The sequence below is a fragment of the Nipponia nippon genome, unplaced genomic scaffold (genome assembly GCF_047370975.1).
Source record: "Nipponia nippon isolate SJK-2023a ecotype South Korea unplaced genomic scaffold, ASM4737097v1 scaffold_36, whole genome shotgun sequence".
Classification (NCBI taxonomy): Eukaryota; Metazoa; Chordata; class Aves; order Pelecaniformes; family Threskiornithidae; genus Nipponia; species Nipponia nippon.
The window spans coordinates 2,674,551-2,689,275 of record NW_028262354.1 but is presented as its reverse complement, the minus strand read 5'-3'; the positions used below and the strand labels follow the sequence as shown (position 1 = coordinate 2,689,275).

Genomic DNA, 14,725 nt, shown 5'->3' with positions numbered 1-14,725 from the left:
GGACCCCTGCAGCCCCTTCCACCCGTGTCACAGCAGGTCCCCACACAGCCCTTCACCCATGTCACACTGGGTCCCCCCGCAGCCCCCTCCACCCACGGCACAGCGGAACCCCCGCCGCCCCCTCCACCCACGACCCAGCGGGTCCCCCTGCAGTCCCCTCCACCCACGACCCAGCGGGTCCCCACGCAGCCCTTCACCCATTGCACACGGGGTCCCCACGCAGCCCTTCACCCATGTCACACCGGGTCCCGCTGCAGCTTCTTCCACCCATGTCACACTGGGTGCCCCTGCAGCCCCCTCCACCCACGGCACAGCGGGACCCCCGCCGCCCCCTCCACCCACGACCCAGGGGGCCCGCACCCCGCCCTCCCCCCGCGGGACACCCCCCCCCCCCCGCGGTCCCCCCGCGGGCCGCCGCCGCCGCCGCGCCGGCGGGGGTGTGCGCGGCGGCCGGGGACTACATCCCCCAGCAGGCCGCGGGCCGGGGCAGCCTCCCGCTGCGCCCAGCCGCCTTCAAACAAAAGAGTTTTCCCCCCGCGGGGCTCCGCGCCGCCCCGCGCCCCGCCGGCCCTCCGCACACCCCGCCGGCGGCTGGGAGCCGGGGGCGGAGGCGGCGGCGGGGGGACCCTGGCGGGCTGGAAGTGCCTGGGCGAGGGAGCTCGGGTTACAGAGAGAAAGGGGCTTGGCCAGGCGGAGGGGAGGTGGGCGGAGGGTCCTTTTCTCTCTCTGTTTCTCTCCCTCTGCCTTTTTTTTTTTCCCTTCTCCCTCCCGAGCTCTTTGTGTCCCCCCCCCCCCCCCCACTCCCCTCCTCTCGCTCTCACACCCCCCCTCCCCAACCAACCACCACCACCCAACCCCCTCTCAAGTCTTTGTTAGCCATGCCTAGCCTGGTAGTACCAGGGATAATGGAAAGGAACGGGGGTTTCGGCGATTTAGGCTGTTTCGGTGGGAGCGGCAAAGACAGAGCGCTGCTGGAGGATGACCGGGCACTGCAGCTCGCCCTGGACCAGCTCTGCCTGCTGGGGCTAGGCGAGCCTTCCTCCTCCTCCTCCTCCTCCGCCGTGGTGCTGGTGGAGGACAGCAACAACAACAACAATAACCCGCCGCCGCCGCCGCCGCAGCAGCCCCCGCCGCCGCCGCCGCCGCCGCAGCAGCAGCCGCCGCCGCCGCCGCCGCCGCCTCCCCCGGCCCCGAAGGGTTCGTCGGCTCCCAGCGCCGGGGCGGCGGAACCTAAGTTGTGCGCTTTGTATAAGGAGGCCGAGCTGCGGTTGAAGAGCAGCTCCAACACCACCGAGTGCGTCCCGGTGCCCAGCTCCGAACACGTGGCCGAGATCGTGGGCCGGCAAGGTGAGCGCCGGGGCGCCGGTCCCCGCCCGGCCGCCGGTGTGTGTCCGTCCGTCCGTCCGTCCCCCCCCCCCTCAAACCCCAAGCCCGGCCGGGCCCCTTTTCCACGGGAAACTTCCCCCCGCGGCCGGGAGGGCTGGGGACCGCCCCGCCAACTTGCCCCCTCGCCCTTCCCTCCCATTGTTCGGGGCCGGGCACCCGAGCCCCGGCCGGTTCAGCCCCGTCGGGGGACAAAGCGGCGGGGGCAGCGGGGCTCGGCAGCCCCGGGCGGAGCGGGGGTCCCGGGGCTGCGGACGGGTCCCTGCTCTGCTGGGCTTTTTTTTTTTTTTTTTTTTTTTTTTTTTTTTTGGTAGGGGGGAAAATCTATATGGGAATGCCAGCGTGGGTTGTCCGGCTGTCTGCACCGGAGCCCCCGAGCCCGCCGCTCCTCCGGTTCTGCGAAAGAGCCGCTCCTCAACCGCGCTCTCCGCCCTCCTCCTTTTTTTTTTTTTTTTTAAAGAAAAAAAAAAAAAAAACAAGGGGAAAAAAAAAAAAAAAAGGCAAATAAGGCGGGGGGAGGACGGAGGGGAGCCGGGCCGGCTGCCGGCTGAGCCCGGCCGGGCTCGGCGCCCTGGGGAGAAAAATCCCCTTTGTTGGGTTCGCGGAGCGAGGGGGTGTGGTTGGGCCGGGGCCGGGCGGGCGAGCGGGCGGGCGAGCTGGCGGGCCTAGCCCCGCTCCGAAGAAGCGATTAATGGAAGTTTGAACTCTTTCTGCCGCCATGTGACTGGTGGGGACCCCGCAGCGGGCACCCGGCCGTCCCGCGTGGGCCCCACGCACGCCTCCGCCGCCCGGCCCCGCCGCTGACCGCGCTCCGCGACAGTGATGCTTTTGTTCTCCTTACGGCTCCGTTCGGAGCGAGGTGGAATGGAGGAGGGCTTTAAAAAAAAAAAAAAATTATATATATATATTTCTCTCTCTCTCTCTTTCTCTACACCACACCCACTCTTAAGTCACCCCTCGCCCACCCCCACCGCTCCGGGCTCCCGAGTGTGCGTGTGGGGGCGAGGTGCGCGGCGGGGGGGGCGCCGCTCCGCCGAGCCGCCCGCTGGCATTGCGGGAGCGGGGTGAAACCCTGGGGCTGGCGAGAGAAGTTTTGTGTGGCTTACAGAAGAAGGGAAAAAAAAAAAAAAAAATAATAATAGTGTGGCTAAGTGGGATTTTTTTTTTTTTTTTTTTTTTCTTTCTCTAAGCAAGTAACTTGACGCTCTGGAAGTGTGACGGGCAGAGACTGCGGCTCCAAATCCAGATGCTTCCTCTTGGGTTGGGAATTGAAATCACCCGAGCAGGGGGTTTGCAGTTTGACGGGGCGGGGGGGTGGCTCCTTGGGGCCAGCGCTCCCAGGAGGGGATGTGCAGAGGCTGAGGTGGGCAAGGAGAAGCCACGGGGATACAAATGGCTAATGGCCGTGCATCGTTGGGCTGGTGCGTGTTATGGGAACAATGGGGCCGCTGGGGGCTCGGCTCTCTCCCGCTGGCGGAGCTAGAAGCCGGTCCCCGTGCTGGGATGGAGCGTGGCGGGGTGCCGTGCTCCCCCAAAACTCAGGGCGTCTGCAGCGGAGGGAACGGCTCTTGCTCTGGCTTCCCTCCCGCCCCGCTGGGATCGCGGCCCCCGCGCCGGGGAAGCGGGCTGGAGAGGGGGGCGAAGGTATGGCCGAGAAGATCCTCCCCCCCACCCCGGGCCTGATCCTGCCCGTGATGCTTTTACACCGCCGCGAGCTGAGCGCAGCCAGAAATGGCGGGGCTTTGCACCAACTCTGCGCTGGCGGGTGCAAGGCCGTGGAGAATCAGGCCCCCTTTGTTTAATAAAGTTAGAAAAGAGCGAAGATTCGGCAGGCGGAATCGAGGGGAAACGTTAGACGATGCGGGAGGTGCCCGGGCTATTTTCTTCCTGGATCTCACCGCTACCCCAAACTCCCGAGAAGGGGGTGTGTTTCGGTGCGTTCGGTACGCAGCGGCGTGCCCGTTGCGGCCGGAGTGATGGAGAGGAACGTGGAGACCTGGATTTTTTCCACCATTTTTAGCGCGCGCGCGCGTGTGTGTGTGTGTGTGTGTGTGAGGGCTTTCCCACATCTGGGAAACTGGGAAATGTCAGTGGGCCAGAGCCGCGGCGAGGCGGGCTCGGCAGCGCTCCATCAGTTAGTGGGTCCGACGGCGTAAGCTGTGCCCCTTTATAGAGACGGGTGGGCCGCATCCTGCGCTGGCAGAAACCAAGATTGCTTCGGCAGAGTCCCCGCAGCCGCAGCTCTTGACTCCAGCAGAGATTGTGGCCCACGGTTCTTTTTAAAGGCCTACAGGAATGTCGCCTGGGTCTTGTTTTTGTGCGGAAGGCCAGATGACGAGGGTCTGGTCTCGGATGGAGCTGGGTGCAGGGCACCCTGGGGGGCCGAATCCTGCGCTCTCAGGGGGGCCTGACCGGGAATCCCAGGGGGAACCCAGAAACTGCAGGTTGTCACCCCCTTGGTAATACTGCTCGTGGGGCTGATGGTTTGCTAGGGAAACGAGTGTTTTCTGGGTACTTGTGGATAGGGTGATGAGCATCTTGAAAAAGAGGGGGGGGAAAAAGGTAATAGCGAAATAAAAATTATTTTGGGTAACAGGCTTGAGCTTTTTCTTTAACTTAATGTTTTCTGATCTGACGAACCACACTGTTCCTTCGTATTATTTTAAAATAATATCTACCATCTTTGAAAGTGTACCTTACTGACATGTATGTGTGTAAGAGGCCTGGATCTGGGCACGGGGGCCCTTTTCCATGGATCTGGCAATGGGATTTCCACCTGCCCCAAGACTGCCCTTTACTTTGCCCAAAGAGCGTAAAGGCGCTTGAGTATAAATAAGGCTCAAGCCCCATATATTTTTATTGGAACGTTTGTAAGTGTGATTTGCGAAGAGGTTTAATTGTGGCGGAGGGGGTGGCTCCCCTTGGAAGGAGAGATGCTGCAGGACCTGTGCTTGGCGTCTCCCTGCTTTCCCCGGGAACTGCTAACGTGCCCTCGCGGAGCCAATCGCGTGCTGGAAACCTCGCTCGAGTTTGCGGTGGTGCCGGTTTGTGCGCTGAATTCGAGCAGCGCTTCTTCAGCGGCGCGGTCGCTAGCCGGGCGGGATGGGGGGCTCCCTGGGACGAGATGGCGGACTGCTGAAAGGGGGACTTTGCGGGAATTGGCCGGACAGGCGCCGAGAGCTGCTCCTCCAGCGTGGTGCCCCAGGGTCCGCGGTGGAGAGCCGGGTGGCTGGTGGTTTGCGCCAAGGACTGCTTTGCAGATTGGAGTGAAGGAGAGGAAACTGGAAAAGGATGAGGGGATAAAGTCATAACAATCCCTTTGACTGACGTTTATGACCTCTTCCACTCTGCCCCTGGCCATGGTTGGCAATGACTTCCCTTCCCTGGCTGGAAGTGGAGCCATGACCTCCACGCATGCCCTCCTGTCGCTGCTGGGTGAGGAGCAGGGGCGTCTCTGCCGGTGTCGCAGCTCCTGCGGATCGTTCCCTCCTTCCCTTGGCAAGAGTGTGGACTCCAGCCGCGCCACGCTTGGGTGGCTGAACCTCCTGGCGTGTGCCGTGGCACGCACGGTGCTCGCTGGTCCTGGAGCCGCTCTGGCTCTGCGTGGTGCACTCGGGTGCTCGGTGGCTCTTGTATTTCGCCTGCCAGCTCTTGTTGTGGGCATCTTCCCTGCAACACCCTTTCCGGGACCGCGCGTGTTCTCAGAGCTACGCGGATCAATTTGCCAGGGTGTAAAGACAAAGCACCGAAGCGGTTTGCAGGTGATTTTTGAGGAGATGGTGGGGCACCAAGGAGTTGCAAAGGAGAAGGTCCTTGCAACCCAAGGGTGTGGGTTGAGAGGGGAGAGATGCTGGGAAGAGTGGAGAGTGTCTAAGGGCGTCGTGCTTTGGCCGTTCAGGCTGTGAACTTCGAAAGGGGCAGAAATCCTCAGCCACCGAGATGTCCAGGTTCTTCCCTAGAAGTCACGCGAGGCAGGCGTAGATCAGACCGATGGAGATGCGTATCTGACTTTTCTGCCAGCGTTAAATCCGCTCCCAGTGACAAACTGGGCCGATGTCAGCGGAGCCAGAGAAGAGGCTGCTGGACTCTAAGCGGGGCACATTTAAGGCTGGATCTTGTAGTTAAGGAGACGTGGCCGTGGTTCTTTGTGTGCCTGGTGTGTGCAGGCACGGGGAGAAGGTAGTGGGGCAGTTTGGCTTCGTGCTGCGTGGAGCACAGCCGTGCGAGCTGCCCACTCCCAGCGGGTACCTTCCCTGTAAGAGTATTTTTGCTCTCATCATCAATAGTAGCATCCATTGTCACCTGTACCCAGAGACACCCTTTGATGAAGCATCTCCCAGCCTGCTCTAACTAGCCCGTTGTCAACAGGAATGAGATGATGTGAGAGAGGAGCTTAACATAAATTGCTCTTTCTTGGCAAGGTGAAGTCAAATAACAAGAGGCCCCACTAACCCCAGGTGATTGGGCTCTTTGTGTAGCTCCAAACATGCTCTAACGCTTTCAGCATTTAAAAATAGTCCAAGGAAGGCTTTTTCATTGAGGAAGTCTGATGATTGCAGCTCCCCCACCCACCATGTGGAGGTGGATGTACAGCATCCGAGAAGCAGCGAGGGGGTCAGATCCTGTTCTCCGCTTGCTTCGCGGAAATCTTGGAGCTGAAGCCACCCGGTCTGGTGGGGCCTGAAAACCGACCTCCTTATGCCGCTCTAGCAGCTCGAGACGGGCCTTAAAGCGAGAGAGAAATTGCAGCCGGTGTCAGATTGTTGGAAAGTGTTAATGAGAATCCATCTGAATTTACACCAGGGAAAAGTGCAGAATGGGATCGACTTTGTGCGGTTTGAACTAGAGGTGGGAGGAGAAAATGGGTCTGGGAGAGAGACAAAGGGAATTTTCTAGGGAGACACGCACGCTCCGCGCATCGGATCCGGCTGCTGGATGCCGCGCTGACCGAGTGAACCGCGCCGCAGAGCAGCCGGCCGGAATCTAGGGCAGTGGGAAAGCGTGCTGGCGTTGGGTGGGGGCCCCCGTTCCTGCCTTTGTCTGGCGGCCCCCTCCTCCCGCGTCCCCCCGCCAGCTCGCCCTGCCCCGCTTTCCCCCCGCGCGCCGTGTCCGGCCGCGAGCGTGTGCAGGATTGTGCCATGCGGGGGGCCGCGGTCACACCCACCCCGATGTGATGCATTGCTGGCACAGAGCGGCTGCTCGGGGCCGGGGGGCTTCCAGCCCCAGTTCCCAACTTTCCTCCGCCGCACAACAAGGCGGCGATTGTCTGTGGCATCTGGATTGTTGCTTTTGGGTCGCGTTGCTTTTTCTTTTTTGTTTTTTTTGCCCCCCCCCCCCCTTTTTTTTTTTTAATAAACAACTTTCATCGCTGCATGAAAAAGCTTCAAATCGCTGGGCTGAAATGAGGTGGTTGCTTATTTTCGTGGCGTGGTGGTGTGTTGGGGTTTTTTTCGCCTTCTTGTAAACACAACTTGCATCATCAGTACAATAAAACCTCAATGCAAAGGGATTTAGTTGTTTGTTTGTGGTCCTTTTGTGTGCATTTGTGTTTTTTGACACCACTTTCATCAGATTTTCAATGCAGCAAAATCTTACCCCACAGATATTCAGGAGGGTTTATTTGTGATGTTCTTTGTGTGCTTGTCTTTTAACATGGCTTTCATCTTAAATGGGAAAAGAATGCCCCACCTTACCAGAGATATTTGAGGGTTGTTTATTTTATGGTCCTCTTTAATTTTATGACTATAACAGAAAAAAGACCAAGTCCTAATTTGCCCTTAGGCTCTCTTATACCACACCGGCAATGTCAAAATGTCCTAAGTGGGGTATTTACAGGTGTAATTTATACCAGTGCAGTGTAAAGGTGCCTTAGTATAAATGAGAAGAGGACTAAGAATCTTTTGTCTGTAGGGATAATTTTGTATCTGATGAAAACGAGAAATATAAGGAGCGATTTGTGTGGTGTGTTTTTGTAGGAAAAAAAAAACCAACCAAACCGCACAAAAAACCCCAACCAAACAAAAAAAAAACCCACCTCGGGGCTGGATCCTTCGCTGTTTGCTGGAAGCTGGCACAGCACCTCCGGTGCTTGCAGGTGAAGCCCACGCTTCGGGGCATGAACTGGCACGTGCTGGAGGTGTGCCAGTTTGTGCCAGGTAGGACTGCATCAGTAGCAGTACGTACCTGTGCAGGATCTGGCCTTCTACTAGCAGCGAGAAGGTTGTCAGCGGGTTTAGCTCTGAATTTACACTGAAGTAAAATATCCGATGGAACTACTCCATAGGCATGGCTAGGACATTTTCCCACTGTTCTTCTGCTGGCGTTTACACCGTGCATGGTGCGGTGGGTACATCCAGTGCGCATCCATCCCGTGCACCGCTCCGGCCTTTTCCCGCTGCCAGAGCAGCGCACGGGAGCCTCGGTGCAAACCACGGTGAGGTCCCGCGGAAGCCCGTTGGGTTTACGCCGCTCTGAGTGAGAAAAGATTTGGGATGGGTTCACGCGCAGTAAACGGCAGTCAGATCGGACGCATCCTACACCCTTGTTGCCCTCGTGAGCAGCTGCCTTAGCTGGACAGGTGGACCAAACTCTTGAAGCCTTCCCTGTTAGTTTTGAGGGATTTATTTACCCCTGATGCAGGGGTAAGCAGAGAGGAGAATGTGGCTGTGCATCCAAATCTCCCCCTGATTCCCTCACCCCTCCCCAGTTTGGCAATGTCTAGGCTCGATTTATTTATTCGTTTTTCGCCAGAGCTAGCTGCTCTGCGGATTAATTCCAGTTAGATAACTGGTCTGGGTGCCGGAGGCTTGACAGTCCTCAAGGGTTTGTTCCTGTATGTTAACATTTGTGGCTTACTAGAGTAATTTGCAAACACATTTACTTTGAGTCAATTGGCAATCAGTTAACTGAAGTTAAAAAGAAAAAGGGGTGGGGGGAGGAAATAATCATACAAGCCTCCTTTGTCAGATGCTTTGGGATCTGTGTTATTGGCAAAAACCAGAATAATAGAAGCTAGGTAGTGGAACCACAACAAGAAAGGGCTTAATTCTCTCTCTAATATAAAAATCTAACTGGCAGGAGTCTGCCAGGGATCAATTAGCTGATGTCTGCACGCTGCCTTAAAGAGTAGAACGCTACGGCAAAGTTATATATTATTATAGTTTCTACGGGTCCTTTTCTCCTCTTAGTTTTACATTTTTACCACCACCTACTAAGCAGTTCTCTCCCCTTTTAATAATCCACCGAGTAAAGCGGTTTGTTGCATGTTGTTTTCAAATTTCAGTTACGCATGAAGAAAGCCTTTCATTAAAAAAAACCAAACAACATACAGGACAAATTTCATTTGAAAAAAGCACATAGGACCGTGCTACTCATTCGGCCAGGATATAAAGGGCCACATCCTGAACTGGCTGTGCTGTCAGAAAAAGGGCGATGTCAAAGGAGGCTCAGCCCCTATTTAGTTGTACGAAGCAAGGTCAGGGTTGGGGTTGAGCTGGGCTGGGAGCCTTGGCACTAAGTGGGGAAATCAGATTTAAGCCCAGCTTGATTTTAGCTGATGTAAATCAGCGCGGCTCTCTTGGAAGTTGGTGGAGTTATCTGGATTTATACTGCTGGTGGCTTGGCCTGTTGTCTGTACCAATTTAGAGCTGCGAGAGATCTGGGCCACCGAACCCGCTGGGCTGCTGGTCGCGATGGAGTTGGTCTAATTTCCTGTGGGGTTATTTTCTCCCGCTTTTAAGCACAGGATCCCCCATCTGTCTGTCTCTGCAAAGCTGGCTTTCCTGTCTGCAGGCCTGCACGGAGACCCTCCCTCCTCCTCCTCCCCCTGCTTCTCACACCATCGACTGCACCACGCGTCCTTTTGTCCATTTCTAGATCCTCCCTCCGCCTCTCGCCACGCTCTCTCCTTGCCCGTCTCCCTTTTGCCGTTTTGGGGTGTCTGTCCTTTGCCTCCACACCCCTAATCCTCCGCCTCCCTCGGAGGGATCGCAGCGTGCCTCTCCCTCAATTTCCATCACCTTTCCTCCGTCCCTAACTCACTCCCACCCTCTCCAGCTCATGGAACTCGCTTACGTTTGCCCTCATTCGTGTGTATTCCTTGCCACCGTTTCCTTCCATCTGTCCCCAGCATGGAGCCCCTGTCCTTTGTCACTGCTCTGCTTGCCTGACCCTCCGTGTCGCCTCTTTGATTGTTTCCCTTCGTGCTGGGCTCAGATCCCTCTCCCCCCACACGCAGTCATTGTCCCGTGGCTTAGAAAAACGCCGAACCCAAGCCCAGCCCTGACAAACGCCTACCTGAGGTCCTTTTGCAAACGGGAGCAAGCCTCGCGCTCCTGGGAGGCAGAACGTGGGTCACCGAGGAATTCAGCAAACGCTGCTTCAGTCTGGGGTGATGCACGGGAGTAATTTCCAGCGCGGATGCTTGCCGCAAACACCCCCTTTCTTTCCGTGCGACGCTCCGGTGATATCCCTGGGGAAATGGTGGCATCTCGGTTAATCTTCCTAAGATGGAATCTCCATCTTTGGAGCGAGCAGCATAGGAGCGGAGCCGGGAAATGTCTGCCGGGGATGGGTCAGGGAGAGCCGAGCCTGCCCTGGGGCTGCGGGAGGGCATAGGTGACCCCTCACGGTTTTATCCCGCCCTCCAGGGGCTCCTTGGGATGAAGCTTTATTCTGTGATTTTGTCTGCGTGGGTTTATTCCTACAGCGGTGTCGTGCCTAGCACCGTGAAGTCCTGTTCTTCGAGTTTCCTAAGTACTAATAACGCAACACTGTAGATGACCATCGGTCCACATCAGCTGTTTAGAAACTTTACTAAACAAAGCATTGCAAATATACTTCAGGGTGCAAACTCGGCGGGGAGTAACGTGTGAGCTACATTAGACTTGGCAGGCGGTGGATTTGGTTTGGATTTTGGGGATTTGCCCAGCTCCTTCTCTGGGTCAGATCTAGCATTTCCATTCACCAGGAACGTGAAATTAGTGGCTTAGAGATGGGTTTAATGCAGCAGCATCGCAATGCTAAGTATTATAGGAAGTTTTGCCGTAACGCAGAGCAAGAGGCAGCTATTCTTCCCGTTCCACAAATGGGGGACTGAGGCTCGGAGAGCTGAAGTAGCTTTGAGGAGTTAAGAGTCGCATTGGGTGTCGACAGCAAAGTCAGGATTTACCGGCACGTGTCCTACGCCAATGCCAAAACCCTCTGACAGGCGGTGGGGTTTCAGAGCGATGCTGGGAGGTTTCGTGTTCGCGCAGTCTCCTGCAGTTTGACGAGGCTGCACCCCGGTGCCCATGCGATGTTGCGAGATGCGAGTGTGACCCGGCGGGCTGAGCATGCTTTGTGCAGCTGTAGCTATTGGTTGTACCGTGTGCGGCGCCTGCCACCGCTGCGAGCGCGGGGAATTATTCTTGTCAGCTGTAGTGGCACGAGGCTCCAAAGGTGCAGGGTTCGATTCTTGCTAATGATACGCGGTGGTGGGATCGTTACGTTCCTGTAAATACCCTGATGTCACAAGTCTGTGTCTGACGAGACGAGCTGCAGATAAGTGGCAACACAAAGTGAGTGGCAGCCCTGAACTCCCAGCTGGGAGAGAGGTTATTTATTAGCATCTGTATAAATAATAATGTTCCAGCCCGCAGGCTGAGGAATCTTAATTTCTTGGTTGCAGAAGCATCGTTTGCAGGTCATCCTGTGTTAAAGTATGATGTCAGCGCAGTACGTTGAGGAAAACCTGCTGGTGTCAGACGGCCAGAGGAGAGGACAAGAGATGGGCTCCTTTTGGGGAGAGAAGATGGGGTGGGGAGGAGGTGGGGGATCCCACAGAGGTTTCAGTGCCATATCCCGATCCTCTTGTTCCATGAGCCCCGGGTCAGATGCCTGAATCCTTGGGAAACCAGGGCAAAATGCTCGCCTTACTCCATCTGCGCTCGTAGAAATGTGGTGCCCTGGAGAATCACATTTTTCAATTTTTCTTAAGAGACCCGAGCTTGGAGCAAACCTCCCCGCAGAGGAAGCCCCAGTCTGCATGGGAACATGGTGCCAGGCTTTGAAAGTGCCTTCAGGCACCGAGTAAGGCTTTTGGAGAGAGGGATCAGAGGGACAGCAGCAGGGAGGGTTTCCAGAAGTAGTTTAGAAAACTGTGCCACATCTGTAACAATATTTAGTTGCTTGATGGCATCCTAGTGTCATCTAGGAACCTGGAGTCACACAGCTGGCTCTAAACCCCTCTAAAAAACGATTTGGAAGCCAAAACACACTGAAAAGTCTCTTGCCTTTTTTGGAAAAGCAGAAAGATGTTTTCTGAGCTGTAAGGAGCAGGGGGAAAGGTCTCGGTGGGCTCCAGGGAGGTGGATACCGATATACAAAAGCACTGGCATGGCAAATGACCTCAGGAAAGGGTCCGAGCGCCCGGACCGCTGTGGTGGGGAGGCCTGCGGCCATCAGCGTTTGATGGACCAGATGGAGAGCCAAGGGAGAAATGCAGCCCTTGGCTGGATGGCCTCCCCTCCCCGGGCAGCCACCGCCATGCCTTCGCTGCGTGGTGGGGCTGTGCGTGGACACGGGAGGGCAGCCCTGCCCCATTTCTTGCTGTTTTGACCCCAAAGCAAATACCGGCATCCTGCTACCCCCTTGGCCTTCTAGCGGTGCTGACGTTTGGGGTCCCACCGTATATGAGGCGGGGAGTGCAAATTGCTTCGTCTCTGCTACACCCCACCCCAAACTTGGCCTGCCAAAAGTGACCCGGGTCGCACCGGGTTCACCCCAAAAGCTCCACGGTAGGACAGAAGTCCCTGCGGAGGGCTCTGCTCTCTTGAGTTATGGCAGACGTCTCTCCCCTCATGCTCCCCATGAGCTGGCGCAGGGCAACAAAGGGGCTCCACGTCGGCCATGCCTGGCCGTGGACTCAGCGTCTCCCTGCTTTCTTCTGTCATCTCCAGCCTCTGTGGCGGCCCTGTGTGTCAGCCGAATCCTTCCTGTCCCAAGAGCTGAGACGAGAGAGGGAGAGACCAGAGGGGAGCCAGGGCGGCCATCTTCTCTGAGGGGCAGCATGGCGGGGCCCGGGCCTCAGTGCTTCCTCACGGGGACTGCTGGCCCGTGGGGAGGGCTGGAATCCCCCCAGCTCCCTGGTGCTTGCGGGTGTGTGAAAGGGAGATCTCCGAGGGGTGATTGCTGAGAAGTGGCTGATTTCTGAGGGGAGGATTTCTGATTTCGGTGGTGGGGGGCAGCACGCAAAATGGTGACACCTGCCATGGGATGAGGGAGCGGGGAGCTCCCGAGGGAGGAGCTCCATGGGGATGGCGAGGGGGAAACCTCCCTCTGGCATTTCTCCTATCGGGTTTAGGGGGAAAAGGGCCTTTCCCTCATTTTAGGTCCCCGGGCAGTGGCTGCTGCGTGGTGCAGGGCCTGCTGAAAACATGGCAGCTCAGCCTGGTTTCCTGAGGAGAGGGGAGGGTGGCGGGACAGCCTCTCTAACCTCCCTGCCTTGTTTTCTCTCTCTTCCCCAAGGCTGCAAGATCAAAGCCCTGCGGGCAAAGACCAACACCTACATCAAGACGCCAGTGCGGGGCGAGGAGCCGGTCTTCATGGTGACGGGACGGCGGGAGGACGTGGCCATGGCCCGGCGGGAGATCATCTCCGCTGCCGAGCACTTCTCCATGATCAGGGCCTCCCGCAACAAGGCTGGCACCACTTTTGGCAGCGCTCCTACCTTGCCGGGGCAAGTCACCATCCGGGTGCGCGTGCCCTACCGCGTGGTGGGCTTGGTGGTGGGCCCCAAAGGAGCCACCATCAAGCGGATCCAGCAGCAGACCAACACCTACATCATCACGCCCAGCCGGGACCGGGACCCCGTCTTCGAAATCACCGGCGCGCCGGGCAATGTTGAGCGCGCCCGGGAGGAGATCGAGACCCACATCGCGGTGAGGACGGGCAAGATCCTGGAATACAACAACGAGAACGACTTCCTCTCCAGCAGCCCCGACTCCGGCATGGAGAACCGCTACTCGGAGGCCTGGCGGGTCCATACGCCGGCGCCGGGCTGCAAGCCCCTCTCCACCTTCCGGCAGAACAGCCTGGGGTGCATCGGCGACTGCTCCGTCGACCCCGTCTACGAGACCCCCCGGCTGAATGACCAAAACGACTTCAATTACGGTTACCTCTTCCCCAACTATGGCGTGAACAAGCAAGATCTCTATTACGGGGTGCCGGAGTCGGGTGCCCCGATGTGGGCTGGGCAGGAGAACACCAACCCCGTCTCGGTGCTCTTCTCGAAGCAGCAGCGGTCCAGCAGTACCGGCGCCATCCACCCAAATTCACATCGCTCCCCGTCCTCCTCCATCCAAGAGCCCAATCTCTCCGGTCTCCCCAGGCGGTCGCAGGGGGAACCGCTCCAAGGGTTTTCCAAGCTGGGGACGACTACCGCTGCCCGGACGTCTGTCTCCAGCAGCCGCGAGTGCATGGTGTGTTTTGAAAGCGAAGTTACGGCAGCTCTGGTGCCGTGCGGCCACAACCTCTTCTGCATGGAGTGTGCCGTGAGGATCTGCGAGAGGACTGATCCGGAGTGCCCGGTTTGCCACGCTGCAGCCACTCAGGCCATTAGAATATTTTCCTAAAGAGACAGAGCAGGGCATTGGGGTGGGGGGGTGGGGGTAGGAAGGGAGCGTGGGGGGGGCCAGGAAAGAAAAATGATGATGATAATAATAATAATAATAATGATAATGATAATAATAATAATAATAATGACATCTGAAGAACAAACGAATGAATGAAAGAATAAATTAATTTAAAGAAGAAGAAGAAGAAAAAAAAAAGAAATTATTTTACAAGCAATGTATGTTATTTTTTAAAAAAAAAAAGTGAATAATAAAATTAAAATGAATAGCAAAGCCAGAAATTTTGAAGGGCGAACGATGCTCCAGCCTGCAATGTCTTTTTTAAAACAAGTACTCTGAACGCACACTCGGATCTCACAAGCAAAGCGGTTTAGTTCAGTTTTTTTTGGTGGTGAGATTGGGACTTCTCTGCATTGACCAAGCCAGGCCACCTCGATCGGACGGGGAAGGGAGCAGGGACGCGGGGAGGGCCCTGCCGGCCTTTCTTCTCCAGCCACGTTCAGTCTTCATCTTGGTCTGAAGCCCCTACTCTCCTCCCCCCCAGGGATGTCAGCCCAACTGGGAGCTCAGAAAGAAACAAATAGAAAGAAAGGAAAACGGATGACGGGGATTTAGAAAAACAAGAAAGAAACCATCAACCTCTGGGAACCTGTTAGAACGAGGGCACAACTGTATTACCTCAAAGATTTAAACAAAAAAAAAAAAAACCACAGCAGCTAAAGAACTTTTAT

General features: G+C 56.7%; 1 protein-coding gene across 1 annotated transcript; it reads left to right on the top strand.

Annotated features, from left to right (window-relative positions):
• Positions 1 to 855: 855 nt before the first annotated feature.
• On the top strand, positions 856 to 14,003 carry MEX3A (mex-3 RNA binding family member A). The gene is made up of 2 exons (XM_087772079.1): positions 856 to 1,347; positions 12,889 to 14,003. Exons 1-2 carry the CDS (start codon positions 879 to 881, stop codon positions 13,992 to 13,994), a joined length of 1,575 nt encoding a protein of 524 aa, XP_087628205.1. The 5' UTR covers positions 856 to 878; the 3' UTR covers positions 13,995 to 14,003.
• The last annotated feature ends 722 nt before the right edge of the window (positions 14,004 to 14,725 follow it).

Bases quoted from the DNA above. Each gene is read 5' to 3' on its own strand.
- MEX3A (XM_087772079.1), top strand. From the start codon at position 879: ATGCCTAGCCTGGTAGTACCAGGGATAATGGAAAGGAACGGGGGTTTC. The intron at 1,348-12,888 runs GTGAGCGCCGGG...CTCTTCCCCAAG, and splicing joins CGAGATCGTGGGCCGGCAAG to GCTGCAAGATCAAAGCCCTG.